The 12,371-nt window shown below is 40.8% G+C and overlaps 1 protein-coding gene across 40 annotated transcripts in view; it reads left to right on the forward strand.

Moving 5' to 3' along the window:
* Positions 1-12,062, forward strand: part of MADD (MAP kinase activating death domain) — a 133,034-nt gene extending 120,972 nt beyond the window's left edge. For 28 of the 40 annotated variants that reach the window (XM_050953419.1, XM_050953417.1, XM_050953416.1 and 25 more), the window contains 3 exons: positions 13-82; positions 6,299-6,345; positions 10,387-12,062. In XM_050953419.1, the coding sequence (XP_050809376.1) occupies positions 13-82; positions 6,299-6,345; positions 10,387-10,494 (225 nt within the window). In that variant the 3' untranslated portion in view covers positions 10,495-12,062. The remainder of the gene's footprint in view (positions 1-12; positions 83-6,298; positions 6,346-10,386) is intronic. The other 12 variants (XM_050953435.1, XM_050953440.1, XM_050953446.1 and 9 more) reach the window with 1 other exon arrangement.
* Positions 12,063-12,371: the final 309 nt, after the last annotated feature.

Raw genomic sequence — 12,371 nt, forward strand, 5'->3', positions numbered from 1 at the left:
GTTTTGTTGTAGGTTTTCATAGAGCTGAATCACATTAAAAAGTGCAATACTGTGCGAGGAGTCTTTGTCCTGGAGGAATTTGGTAATTACATTATTTTGATATTAGGTCTGTACTCACATGGCAGTAACTCAAATTTCCAGTCCTCAGTCTCAGAGTTGTGTTCATTAGATCAGTGGTTCTTAACCAGTGGTATGTGTGCCCCTGGGGTACGCAGAGGTCCTCCAGGGGGTACATCAACTCATTTAGGCATTTACCTAGTTTTACAGCAGGCTACATAAAAAGCACCAGTGAAGTCAGTACAAAGTAAAATTTCATACAGACAATGACATGTTTATACTGCTCTATATACTATACACTGAAATGTAAGTACAGTATTTGTATTCCAGTTGATTTATTTTATAATTATATGGTAAAAATTAGAAAGTAAGCAATTTTTTAGTAACAGTGTGCTGTGACACTTGTATTTTTATGTCTGATTTTGTGTGCAAGTAGATTATAAGTGAGGTGTACCTTGGGGTACGCAAGACCAACCAGACTCCTGAAAGTAGTCTGGAAGGGTTGACAGCCACTTCATTAGATGGTAGGCAGCTTCAAAGAGAGGGAGAAATATAGATTGCATCTGAGAGACTGTCTGATTGACTAGGAGGATGGGTATCTTGACACTATTGGAGTAAACTTGTAGATTTTCATAATCATGGCTTGTAGCGTAGATGCACGTTGTCAGTATGTCGTTGAAATCACTTTGTGCAGCATGGATAACAGTAATGAGTCAATGAAGTGGGAGGTGCTTAGAAATTATTTTTTCAGAAGTCTCCTCTCCGCAGAAGTCATGATCAAATGTGTCATATAATAGTCTGAGACACAGATTGTTGCTCACAGTGAAATTTCCCCTTTGCTGCTCCAGGCAAGTTTTTTTTTTATTTTATTCTGGAAAAAGATGTTGTTTCTGGACTGCAATTTAGTCAGTGGTTTTATTTTCAGTGTGAGAATTGTGGTGGTGGAGAGAGACGATGGTAGACGAACTGGAGAAGTAGTACTATTTGGCCAGTGATTGCAGTTAAATATAATCCTCTTAAACCTAAACTGGGCAATATTCAGGAGTTTCCCAATATCCATGTGATTCATAATATTCTGAACCACGGTCTGAAAAAAATAGGGGTCTTTTAAGATTTTGAAGGTTTGTAAAACATTGGAATGTTTCACACCATCTGAAATGGTCCTCTCAAGGATTCCAAGTCTGGAGTGGTTTATTCTTTCATCTGTGGCTGCACATTTTAGATATTCACAGAAATGTGAAACTTTTCTTTTAAAAAGGTTAAATTTACAAATTGATTTCAGTATTTGATCAGTGTTAATTTTCTCTTAAATCCATCATTTAAAAGAAATACTGTCTTGGTTTTCAAACATTCTGGTTCTTTTCCATTGCTTTGGATTAAAGGACACTGACTCATGGATCCTCTTGCCTAATATTCAAAGAAATGTAACTGATACTGGAAGCTTCATGTCCTGATCTTGACTTCTATGCTGCCTCCTTCCTGTTATGATACCAAGTCCTTCAAATGATACCATTGGATGTCATGAATCAGAATACAATGACTGGAAGGCAATTGAGCCACTGGCTAAGAGACTTGGTGTATCACTTCATGATCAGTATTTTCCCCTTTACCTTTTCTGAAACTATCTTGTCTCACACACAAATCTCAGAACAATGAATGCAACATATGGAAAAGTTTGGGATAGTTTACGGATACTCCTGGTAAGTGCTGGCTTGAAGGTGAAGATTTCCATGCTGTGCGGTTGCCTATTCCTCCTGTACCATATTTACCCCAAATAGGCAACAAGTTTATTATAGCATAGCTGTTAGCAAACAATTATTGTTGCAAAATAGTAGTGATAATAAGTGCACAAAGCTGAGAGATCAGAGCCAATAAAATCTGCTAAAACCATAACGGGTAACTTCCACTACCCAGATATTTAGCTGGTCAAATGTCACAGTTGGCCATCATTGGAAGGACAGTCTGAGACACAGTTGCTTCTTCAAATAGCTATTTCTGGAGTATGCACAAGAAGAGGCAACATTTGACTTAATACAAAATAATACAGAGAAGTTGGTTCAAAAAGTAACTGTAGTTTTAGCTACTAAGTAATAATGACCATACCATAAATCAATTTCAAGTGCATTGTGGGAAGGATTGTAGTGAATGTCAGTATTGTGACACTCAACTTTAGGAAGGGCAGCTTTAAAGTAAAACATCAGGAAGCAAGTTAGAAAGAAACTGAAGACAAAAATTAAGAAATTAAATCCTTCGAATCAGCCTAGAAGCTATTTAAGCAACTTGATAAATCACAGAAGGCATTCCTACCCCTGAACAAAGTAGGAAGCAGAAAGGCAAGAAAATGTGCTGTGATTAAAAGGCAAGGCTCAAGAGGTTAGAATGCTATCCTTTAGTTCAAATTAAACTAATAGAAAGGGACATAATCTATCTCCTGTAAAATGAAAGGAGGAAATTAAAATGGAATTGTAAGATAAAATAGTCAAAAACTCATAGACCAAATAACAGGAAATTCTTTAAATATGTCAGAAAAAGTCTGCCGTGGAGTTAGTGGTCCACCAGATTACCAAGGAGAAAATGAAAGGAAGGCAGATACTGCAGAGAATCTAACCTGCTTTCTTGTACAGAGACCAGTGGAAAGATATTTTCCCTAGAGCTACACTTTTAAAGATAATGAAGATGAGAAACTATTAGACTCTATGCTCAGAAGAGAAATGACAGTAAATCACTAGGATAAAATGGTCCTATTCAACCACGAGTTCTGAAGGAACTTAACAATTAAGTGAATGAGCTGCTAACAAAACTCTAAATCTTAAAATCAGCTTCTGTGCTTGAGGACTGGAGATGTAGCCATGGTTGTACTTTAACGAAGGGCATGAGGGCTGATCCTGGAAATTCTAGTCCAGTCAGCCTGATTTCGTTACCAGGAAATTTAGTTAACTTTAATTATTTTTAAGGTTTTACTGGTTTCCAAGCATGGTCTTTTTAGTGGGAGTGGAAGAAGTTGAATATCACAAGACAGTAGGAAATTAAAGGCCATTTGTAAAACACCAGGTTAACATGGCAAGGTGGATGTTGGAGATGTGATTTCAGACCAGGGCCCAAGTGAGAGCCACAGGCTGTTGTCCACAAATGGGAACAAAGATTTAAAGGAAGTGAAGAAGTGCAGGGCTCTTACCTCTGGAATTTGAGTTACTGCTCTGTATTTGTGCTTTACTTTCTCGTGGTCCCTTCATCGCCGCTGCTATGAAAACCTTCATTCTCCAGCAGGTAAAGTGATGTCCCCTGAAATAGTTCTCTGCTAGTGCCATATATTCTCATTCACAGGGCCAGAGGCTGCAGGATGGTGCTCAGTAACTTATCCCTTTCATCTTTTTAGTTTAACAGTATTGAGTCAATTTCATTGTTAGAAGAAAAAAAATTAGTATGATTTATATACTCTGCAGTGCTAGCACTTAGAGCTCTGAGGGTGTAAAACCAAAGCTTTTCTCTTTTCTCATTTCTAACCCCACCCTCTCAGGAGTATTTTTCCCACTGGAGGGCTACGGGGGAGTCATTCATTTGATGAGAGGGTGACTTTAGTGAGTGTGAAAGGAGGTGGTTTCTTCCCTCGGTCCTCTCCCTGCTGTGTATTTGGGGATCAGGGACATTACAGCTTCCCTCCTCTCCTTCCCTCATGCCACCAGCTCCTTCCAGCTTCCTCTTCCTGCTTTTGAAGAGTATATGAACAATTGTGTGTTATCCAGTGAGACATAAGATTTGTACATCTGTGTAATCCTATCCCATTTGGCTGTCCACCGCCTCACTCCCCCTTTATCCCCTGGTGACATGGAGTTAATTTGGAACATCTGGTGCCAACGGGTAAGGCAGTTTGGATGTGCACCGCATTCTCTTCCCAGCTGTAGCCACTGGTGTCATGGGCAGTGCAGCCTGGATGTGCACTTCAGTTTTCAGCCTCTGATGTAGCTGCCTCTGTCCAAGAAAATGGAGAATTTCAAAGGCAAATATTTATTTTATAAACAAAGGCTGCATTTTTCATGGGTCTTTCCAGGGATGTTGATACTGTGATACACTAAGAGCAAATCATAGGCATTTATTTTTATTAGAGTCCCTTCTCTTTGAACCAGTCTGCACTGCCTAGTTTTGACTCACTAGAGTATGAGCCCTCTTTATATATTGCCTTTTGTTGTGTCATGTCATAATCACAGGTGACATCTGCATGGCTAGGTTTTGGTGTCCATTTTTCCCCTCTAGCTCTTCATGTTGAGCTCATGTTTATATATTTTGCCTGTTACTGTCTGTCACTAGGTGCTATGCTTTATAAGATATTCACTCCTCCTTCCCCACCTTCCTCTATTAAACTGGTACTTATTTGTTTCCTTTAAGATTTTTGTTGTCATACAGAAATTCCAAGGCAGGTTTCAGCCACTTTGAAAGGAGAGGTTTCAAAATAAAATTGTCTTGTTGTTACTTTAGTTTTAAAAATCTAAATTTGCCTTTTTTATGTTCGTAGTGCATCATTATCCTCCTTGTGCTCTGTTTGTTCCCTACATTGTCTTTCCATGAGATTTGTGCACAGCATCATTCACACAGACTCAGAAGAGTGAGACAGAAGCACAGTGCAGGTGGAACACACTAATGGGAGGGTTGCAGCTTTCAGCGTGGGGCACTTTGGGGTAATAAGAACAGAGGGTAAAATTTTCCTTTGCTATTCTGTGCTACATTCCTCCTTTATTTGTTAGGGACAGTTCAAGGGAGCAAAGGCTGAGCTTTCCTGGTAACAGATTGCATCTGTGTCATCTACAGCAACTCTTGCTGATGTTTCCTTTAATACACCTAGAAGTCAAATCAAGCCTGATATTTTGAGGGCCATGTGTAACTGAAATCTTGTATCTTGTGCGACAAGGTTCCTCCTCTATCTTGGTGGGTCCTGCGCTTATTGGCAGATTTGCTCAACTCAGTGATCTTCCCCACAGTCTGGGTCAGCTCCTCCTGTGTCTGATCAGGAGTTGGGAGGTTTAGGGGGGAAGCCGGGCCTACTCTCTACTCTGGGATCCAGCCTAGGGCCCTGTGGATTGCAGCTGTCTATAGTACTTCCTGTAACAGCTGCATGACAGCTACAACTCCCTGGGCAACTTCCCCATGGCCTCCTCCAAACACCTTCTTTATCCTCACCACAGGATCTTCCTCCTGGTGTCTGATAACGCTTGTACTCCTTAGTCTTCCAGTAGCACACCCTCTCCCTCTCCCTCTCACTCTCAGCTCCTTGTGTCTCTTGCTCCCAGCTCCTCACACGCACTTCCTCTCCTCTGGCTCCCCACTCCCTGACTGGAGTGAGCTCCTTTTTAAATCCAGGTGCCCTGATTAGCCTGCCTTGATTGGCTGCAGGTGTTCTAATCAGCCTGTCTGCCGTAATTGGTTCTAGCAGGTTCCTGATTACTCTAGTGCAGCCCCTGCTGTGGTCACTCAGGGAACAGAAAACTACTCATCCAGTGACCAGTATATTTGCCCTCTACCAGACTCCTGTACCCCACTGACCTGGGTCTGTCACACTTGGTAGTTTTGAGTCTTGAGGTCTCCAGGTAAACTCCAGAGTACAGGTGTTAGACTTAATGAAATAAGTTCAAAGAACAGTGTCCACGATACCGCTGGCCTGGAGGAGAAATAGTCTTCCATTCTAGAAGATTGTTTTCTCCACAGTCTAATCCCCATTCTTTTATGGATTTAATTGACTCCTGGGCAGAAGTATCCAGTCATTCTTATACAAACGACCACATAGCACAGGAAAAATTCAGTTTTCTAGAGGGTACACTGAGGAGTGAGCAGTTAAAGTAGCAAAGTGGCTTTAAAAGAGATGTTGGTTTACACTATATGGTTGTGCCGATAAACAGATTTTACCATGTGTTCTGCTAACAGGAATTAATAGCACCAGCAAAGCCAATGATGAGTCTGAGATGCATCAAACAATGACTATTCTTTTTCCTCCAATCAAGGAGCCAAAGAAATGTTTTATGCCATCTTGAGTTACATAATGTGTCATTGCTGGTATAGTCAAAAGATCATGATAGTATAAATGTAGGGAAAGAATAGTATCTAGAAGTGAGGAGTAGTGAGGTGCCCTGTTCCTGCACTTGCTGTCTGTGTGCACCCCTCCCCCTTTCCTTTGGGAACATTGTGCTATTTCTTTACTTTTTCCTCTCGTTTTTTGAACTTTTTGTTTTGTCTCTTACTCGTCCGGTTTTAGTTCCTGAAACTAAAGAAGTGGTGAGCCACAAGTACAAGACGCCAATGGTGAGTGAACTGTCTTGTCTTCTAGCTCTTTTAGAGGGTATATTTTTAAGTACTCATACGATTCCCATCACTCTGGTATCTGAGACCACTCTTTTGTCCTGCAGTTCACTGACATAATACCATGTGGGATGTGGTTCAGACTGTTCCTCCAAATGGAGGTTCTGTGGAAGAGTGTTAGTGGAAAATTTGAGTGAAGACCATAGAAACTGGGATCACAGGTTTATGCAGCCTTAGAGCTACAGTGAAACACAACCTTCTCTTTTGTTCTAGCTCTTGTACAAAGGGGCTGTAGCTTGGTGCTTCCTATTTCTATAAAATTAAGGGAGATCCTGAGACAGCGTAGAAGGGTCCACTTTAGAGAGAGGTTGGTTAGTGGATTTTTTTTAATTGATCATATTTGTGCTGTTAAGTGTTGAATTGATGACTCTGCAGACCAAAGTGCCTAATCCACAAAACAGATGAAAGGTGGGTCTAACTTCTGAGCATAAATTGATCAATAGCTGAGTTCATGAAGAATTCTCTCCTTTTGGTATAATACTGAGCAGTGAGGTACATGAAAGGGATTTTATACTCTCCAACAGGTATTGACTTCTATCTGAAAAGTATTGATCTCTGTCAGACAAGATACTAGATAGATGGGTTATTGAGCAGTTTCATTGTATCGATTTTTTATTTTTAATTGTTGAACACAAGATATCAGTTAAAAATTGTACTTACCCTTTAATTACATAATATATTTGATGGTCAGACCTGTGTGTGCTTGTAAGTGGGAAACAGAAGTCAAGGATTATCATCAGAACTAACTTGAGGAAGTTAGATAAACAGAAATTAAAAGGTACAGTGCCAAAAGTGAAATCCCTGCAAGCTGCATGGAATCTTTTTAAAGACACCATAATAGAGGCTCAACTTAAATGTATTAAAAAACATAGTTAAGAGAACCAAAAATGTGCCGCTGTGGCTAAACAACATAGTAAAAGAAGCAGTGAGACACACAAAGGCATCTTTTAAAAAGTGGAAGTTAAATCCTAGTGAAGAAAATAGAAAGGAGCATAAACTCTGGCAAATGAAGTGTAAAAATATAATTAGGAAGGCCCAAAAAGAATTTGAAGAACAGATAGCCAAAGACTCAAAAAGTAATAGCAAAATTGTTTTTAAGTACATCAGAAGCAGGAAGCCTGCTAAACAACCACTGGGGCCATTGGACGATCAAGATGCTAAAGGAGCACTCAAGGATAAGGCCATTGTGGAGAAACTAAATGAATTCTTTCAATCAATCTTCATGGCTGAGGATGTGAGAGAGATTTCCAAACCTGAGCCAGTCTTTTTAGGTGACAAATCTGAGAAACTGTCTCAGATTGAGGCGTCATTAGAGGAGGTTTTGGAACAAATTGATAAACTAAACAGTAATAAGTCACCTGGATTAGATAGTATTCACCCAAGAGTTCTGAAGGAACTCAAATGTGAAATTGTAGAACTATTGACTGTAATTTATAACTTTTCATTTAAATCACCTTCTGTACCAAATGACTGCAGGATAGCTAATGTGATGCCAAATTTTTAAAAGGGCTCCCGAGGTGAGCCCAGCAAGTACAGGCCAATATGCCTGACTTCAGTACCAGGCAAACTGGTTGAGACTATAGTAAAGAACAAAACTGTCAGATACATAGATGAACATCATTTGTTGGGGAAGAGTCAACATGTTTTTTGTAAAGGGAAATCATGCCTCACCAATCTACTAGAATTCTTTGAGGGTGTCAACAGACATGTGGACAAGGGGCATCCAGTGGACATAGTGTAAAATATTAAAAATTCTGTACCAAAAAATTAAAAATTCTGCACACGATAGTTTAAAATTCTGTAAAATTGTTTAAATTTTGTCAAATAAATTTGGAGGCTTCACCATGACACTGGGGAGCACAGGATACTGGCTGCAGAGGTGGGAGATCACTGTGCAGCTCCCCTCTGGCACACGGACTCAGTGGTGAGTCCTCTCAGCCTCCAACCCTGACACAGCACAAGGACCAGACCTGCGCCAGAAACATCTCAGTGCCCTGCCCCTCCATGCCATGTTTCTCAGGTGTGCAAAGGCAGGCTCAGCAAGGCAGGATCTAACTGTGGAGGGGATTAATGTGCGAGGATCTACATGTGGGTTGATTTGGTTCTGTGTTGGGCAGTCTGGGTGCAGGCAGCTCAGTGGAGGATCTGGGTGCAGGGAGAGATCTGGATGCACAGGGGCTTGTTGGGTATTCTGGGTGCAACAGTAATGGGGCTCTGAAGAGGGGTCCAAGTGGTTGGGGCTTAGCGGGGATGCGGGGGTCTGGGTGTGTGTGGGATAGAGCTCAGCAGGTAAGTCTGGGTATGGGGGGATTAGTGAGTGGGCCTAGATCCTGGGGGAGTGAGGATCTAGGTGCAGCTGGTTGGGGCTCAGTGGGGTGAGGATCCGGGTGCAGGTAGCTTGTTGGGGTGATCCAGGTGCAGGGGAAGTGGGGCTTATCATGAGGGGGTTCTGAGTGTGGGGAGGTGAGGGGGGGGAGTCTGGATGCATGGAACTTGGGCAGATGAAGGAGCAGCTCCCTGCACAGGGATCCTTCCCCCTGCAGCTGAGGTGGAGGAAGTGCAGGGAGGGAATTTTCGGAGCTTCCTGCAGCTGGGGGAAAAATCTGAGGGTCAGTCTGACCCGGCCCTGGATGTTGTGTAGGGGAAGAAGTCATCCTATCCTCCCCAGCCGAGTCAGGACTCGCAGCTGAGCTTAGCGCAAGAGTATGAGTCACCAGCTGGGTCTACCCCAGTCCTGCCCCACAGCGATTTACCTCTCTGCCGGCTGCCTTGGGCACTGAAACATACTGCTGAGGAGGGTAGCATGACCGCTCTTGTGGCTTCCCTTTGCTTCCCTGTCAGAAAGTCAGTCATTTTTCTGCAGGGAAGCATAGAAGTCTGCAGGGGACATAAATTCTGCACATGCACAGAATTCACCCAGGAGTAGTATATTCCAGAATAAAAAAGAGCACAGTGGGAAGGAAAAATCAGGTTACATGAAAATGTGTGCTAGTTTATGTAAGCCATTTTATGACATTCTATAGTACAAGAACAATCAAATTTACCTCCTTCATCATAACACCTAGCTCTTATGTAGAGTTTGTAAATGTATGGAACTCAAAGTGCTTTACAAAGATAGTATCAGCCCCACTTTACAGATAGGGGAAGCAGAGGCACAGCAAGGTGAAGTAACTTGCCCAGGGTCAGCCAGCAGATCTCTGGCGAAGCTAGGAATACAACTCTGATCTCCCACACCCCAGCCTTCATTGGCTTATACTGCCTCCCATAATGCCAAAAGATGGCTCTTGAATTAAATGGCAACAAACTGAATAATTTAAAACATGATTGCAAATACTTTTTAATGCCATGTACAATTAAACTATGCTGCTTTCTGTCATAGAATAATGAAGCAAATAGCTCAGTATTAGACATTTATATGAAAAATAATATCCACAGTTACATTAGCGTGGATGAAATTACAAGGACTAGCAGTCTCTGTTTCTGGGCATAAAACGATTATAACTGGGAGTAAGGAAGAAAGACCACCACCACTGTGATTAGGGACAGTACTGGACAATTAGGTGTGTTACAGTAATTTTAGAAAGTTCCTTTCTTTATCGCCAAAGGAGTCCTTACAGCGCTGTACAGCTTAGCATTGGCACCTGTTAAAGACATGATACAAAGCTAGATGGACTGTTCTCTTCTTCTATGGTATGATTTCTGGTGTTCTAACCCTAAAATCCTCTCTCATTTGGTATAATTAACAACTCTTGGATCTTTCCTTTCCACCTCATCATGAGGATAGTGTGGGGTAGCTTGTGCCATTACCTCCCCCCATCCCCATGCTTTTTTTTTTCTCTAGCCAGAGCTCTCTGCTATTCTGAAAGGTGCACTCTGAATAGGACTTTGAAAGAGGGAGAATATACAGTAAATATAAATGTCAGTGTATTTTTGAGAAGCAGTAACTATCTGGAATCTCATTATCTCCTTTCTAACATTTTCTAGGCCCATGAAATCTGCTATTCCGTGTTGTGTCTCTTCTCTTATGTGGCTGCTGTTCGTGGGAAAGAGGTAGAAAACAAAAGCAAACCCCCTCGTCCGGTTTCCAGCTGATCACGATATTGGGAAATGCTCGCCCACTGGCACGTTGGTGTGTAATACTCCCATTTCTGTTCCTGTTACTGGAGCTCACATTGCTGACTCCAGTTAGAACTTGGTTATTTATGTATGATCCTGCAAGTCCTTCCCCTTAGAAACAATTAAAACTTCCTTGTTCATTCTCCTGCTGAATTCATTCTTACTGGAGTTTTTACACCAGCTGTGCTTATCAAGACAGCTCTGAGCATCAGCATCCAGCTATAACAGAAGATGGCTTGCTGTGGGCAATCCTTTGGAATTCCATTTCTAAGAAGACTAATGCATCTGGAGTTCAGTTGTTTTTGTTTCCAGTGGTGCCTGTGTCACAGGTTTCTTCACGTACAGCTGTAGGCCTCTGCTTTCAGATTCTTCAAAAAATATGCACAAAGGAAGCAGCTTGGTCCTGCATGGATCACCGGTCGTTGTTTAACTGTGATAGTTTGTATTATTTTTTTTCTGTGTTTTCACACTTTACCCACCAATTTGGAGTTCTTGCCATATGGCCCTTCGAATCTTTTCTGTAAAAATGAGCAATTTAGCTACCTTCAACTCCTCCGAAATAGCCTACAATTAGATATGGTGCTTTTAAGATTGAATGTTAAATGTATAAAACTATGGAATTAGTACTTCTCTGATGGGCAAAAGGATTGCTTGCTTTTAATAATGGATAGGCACCATGGAGGGGAGAAACTTGGAGGCTTTCCTGACAAAATCCTCTTCAAACTGGTATGCATGTAACGTGTGTGTTTTTCAAATGGGAAATTAGAGCCACTCTGCTAACATCCCAGGAGTGCAGTTAATTAATATATGCATATTGTGGTAGCTAGAACAATTAATCTAAGTGTGTAGGAATAAGTAAAGAGAGATAAAAACTTAGAGAGTGAGTGCTGTTGGCTGAAGCATATGGCAAACTCATGTAACATGGGAGTATCACTACAATCTCCCTAAAGCACTTCTATTAGAGTCTGAGTACACTGGTTCTGTAGAAAACTTGCAGAAACCCACAAGATTATGCAAAGTGCATTGTGGGGATTCAACTTTTTGTGATGATGGTACTGTAAATGCTGGTTCCAGATTTTGTTTTTTTTTAACTACTGCTTCTGTCAAACTGTACATGTATATCTCAAGAGTTCTGCAAATACTGTGTAATGAAGCACCCTCAGTTAAAGTATCCATCTCGCACTTTAAGTAGGCTGAGAATGGATGTTTGAACACTGTTTATGAACTGTACTGAACTATACCAAGGGGGGAAAAAAAGCCCCTGAAATGCTGGAAGGAGAGAGGATCTAGAGAAAATAATCTTAAATGTAAAATATCTGATGGAGTGCTCTAACACAAGCTGGAGTGCTATTTGATTTGACATACGCTTCTGAGTAATTGCACCCAGAAATAATCCTATTTGGCTTAGTCAGGGTATTTACCATTTTGAGTGGAATGCATGAGGAATGAATGAAGAAATGATGTAAATATTCTAGGATCATATCTATTTATAGAAGACTGTACAGCTGTCTGAATGTGAAAATAAACTATCATTTAACCAGTGATGGCTTTTATCCTCCAGTGTTTCTTCCCATTGATCTATTTGACTCTGAAATGTAATTGTCTATATAAATAATACATAATATGCATATATAAAATAAATTCCATTCTTGAAATAGTGGAAATACTATGTTCTCAAACATGATACAATGTTAATGTGTGTAGCATTCCAAGTTATTTTTTAATGGTAACTATCTTCTAAAGGTTTTTTTAATATAATGGTGTAAAATCAAAGACATTTTTGTCTCCTCCAAGAAAGATTTTAAAGAATATTCATGGTGAATACTGAAATACAACTAGAAGCCCATTTTCTT

The sequence above is a fragment of the Gopherus flavomarginatus genome, chromosome 5 (assembly GCF_025201925.1).
Source record: "Gopherus flavomarginatus isolate rGopFla2 chromosome 5, rGopFla2.mat.asm, whole genome shotgun sequence".
NCBI lineage: Eukaryota > Metazoa > Chordata > Testudines > Testudinidae > Gopherus > Gopherus flavomarginatus.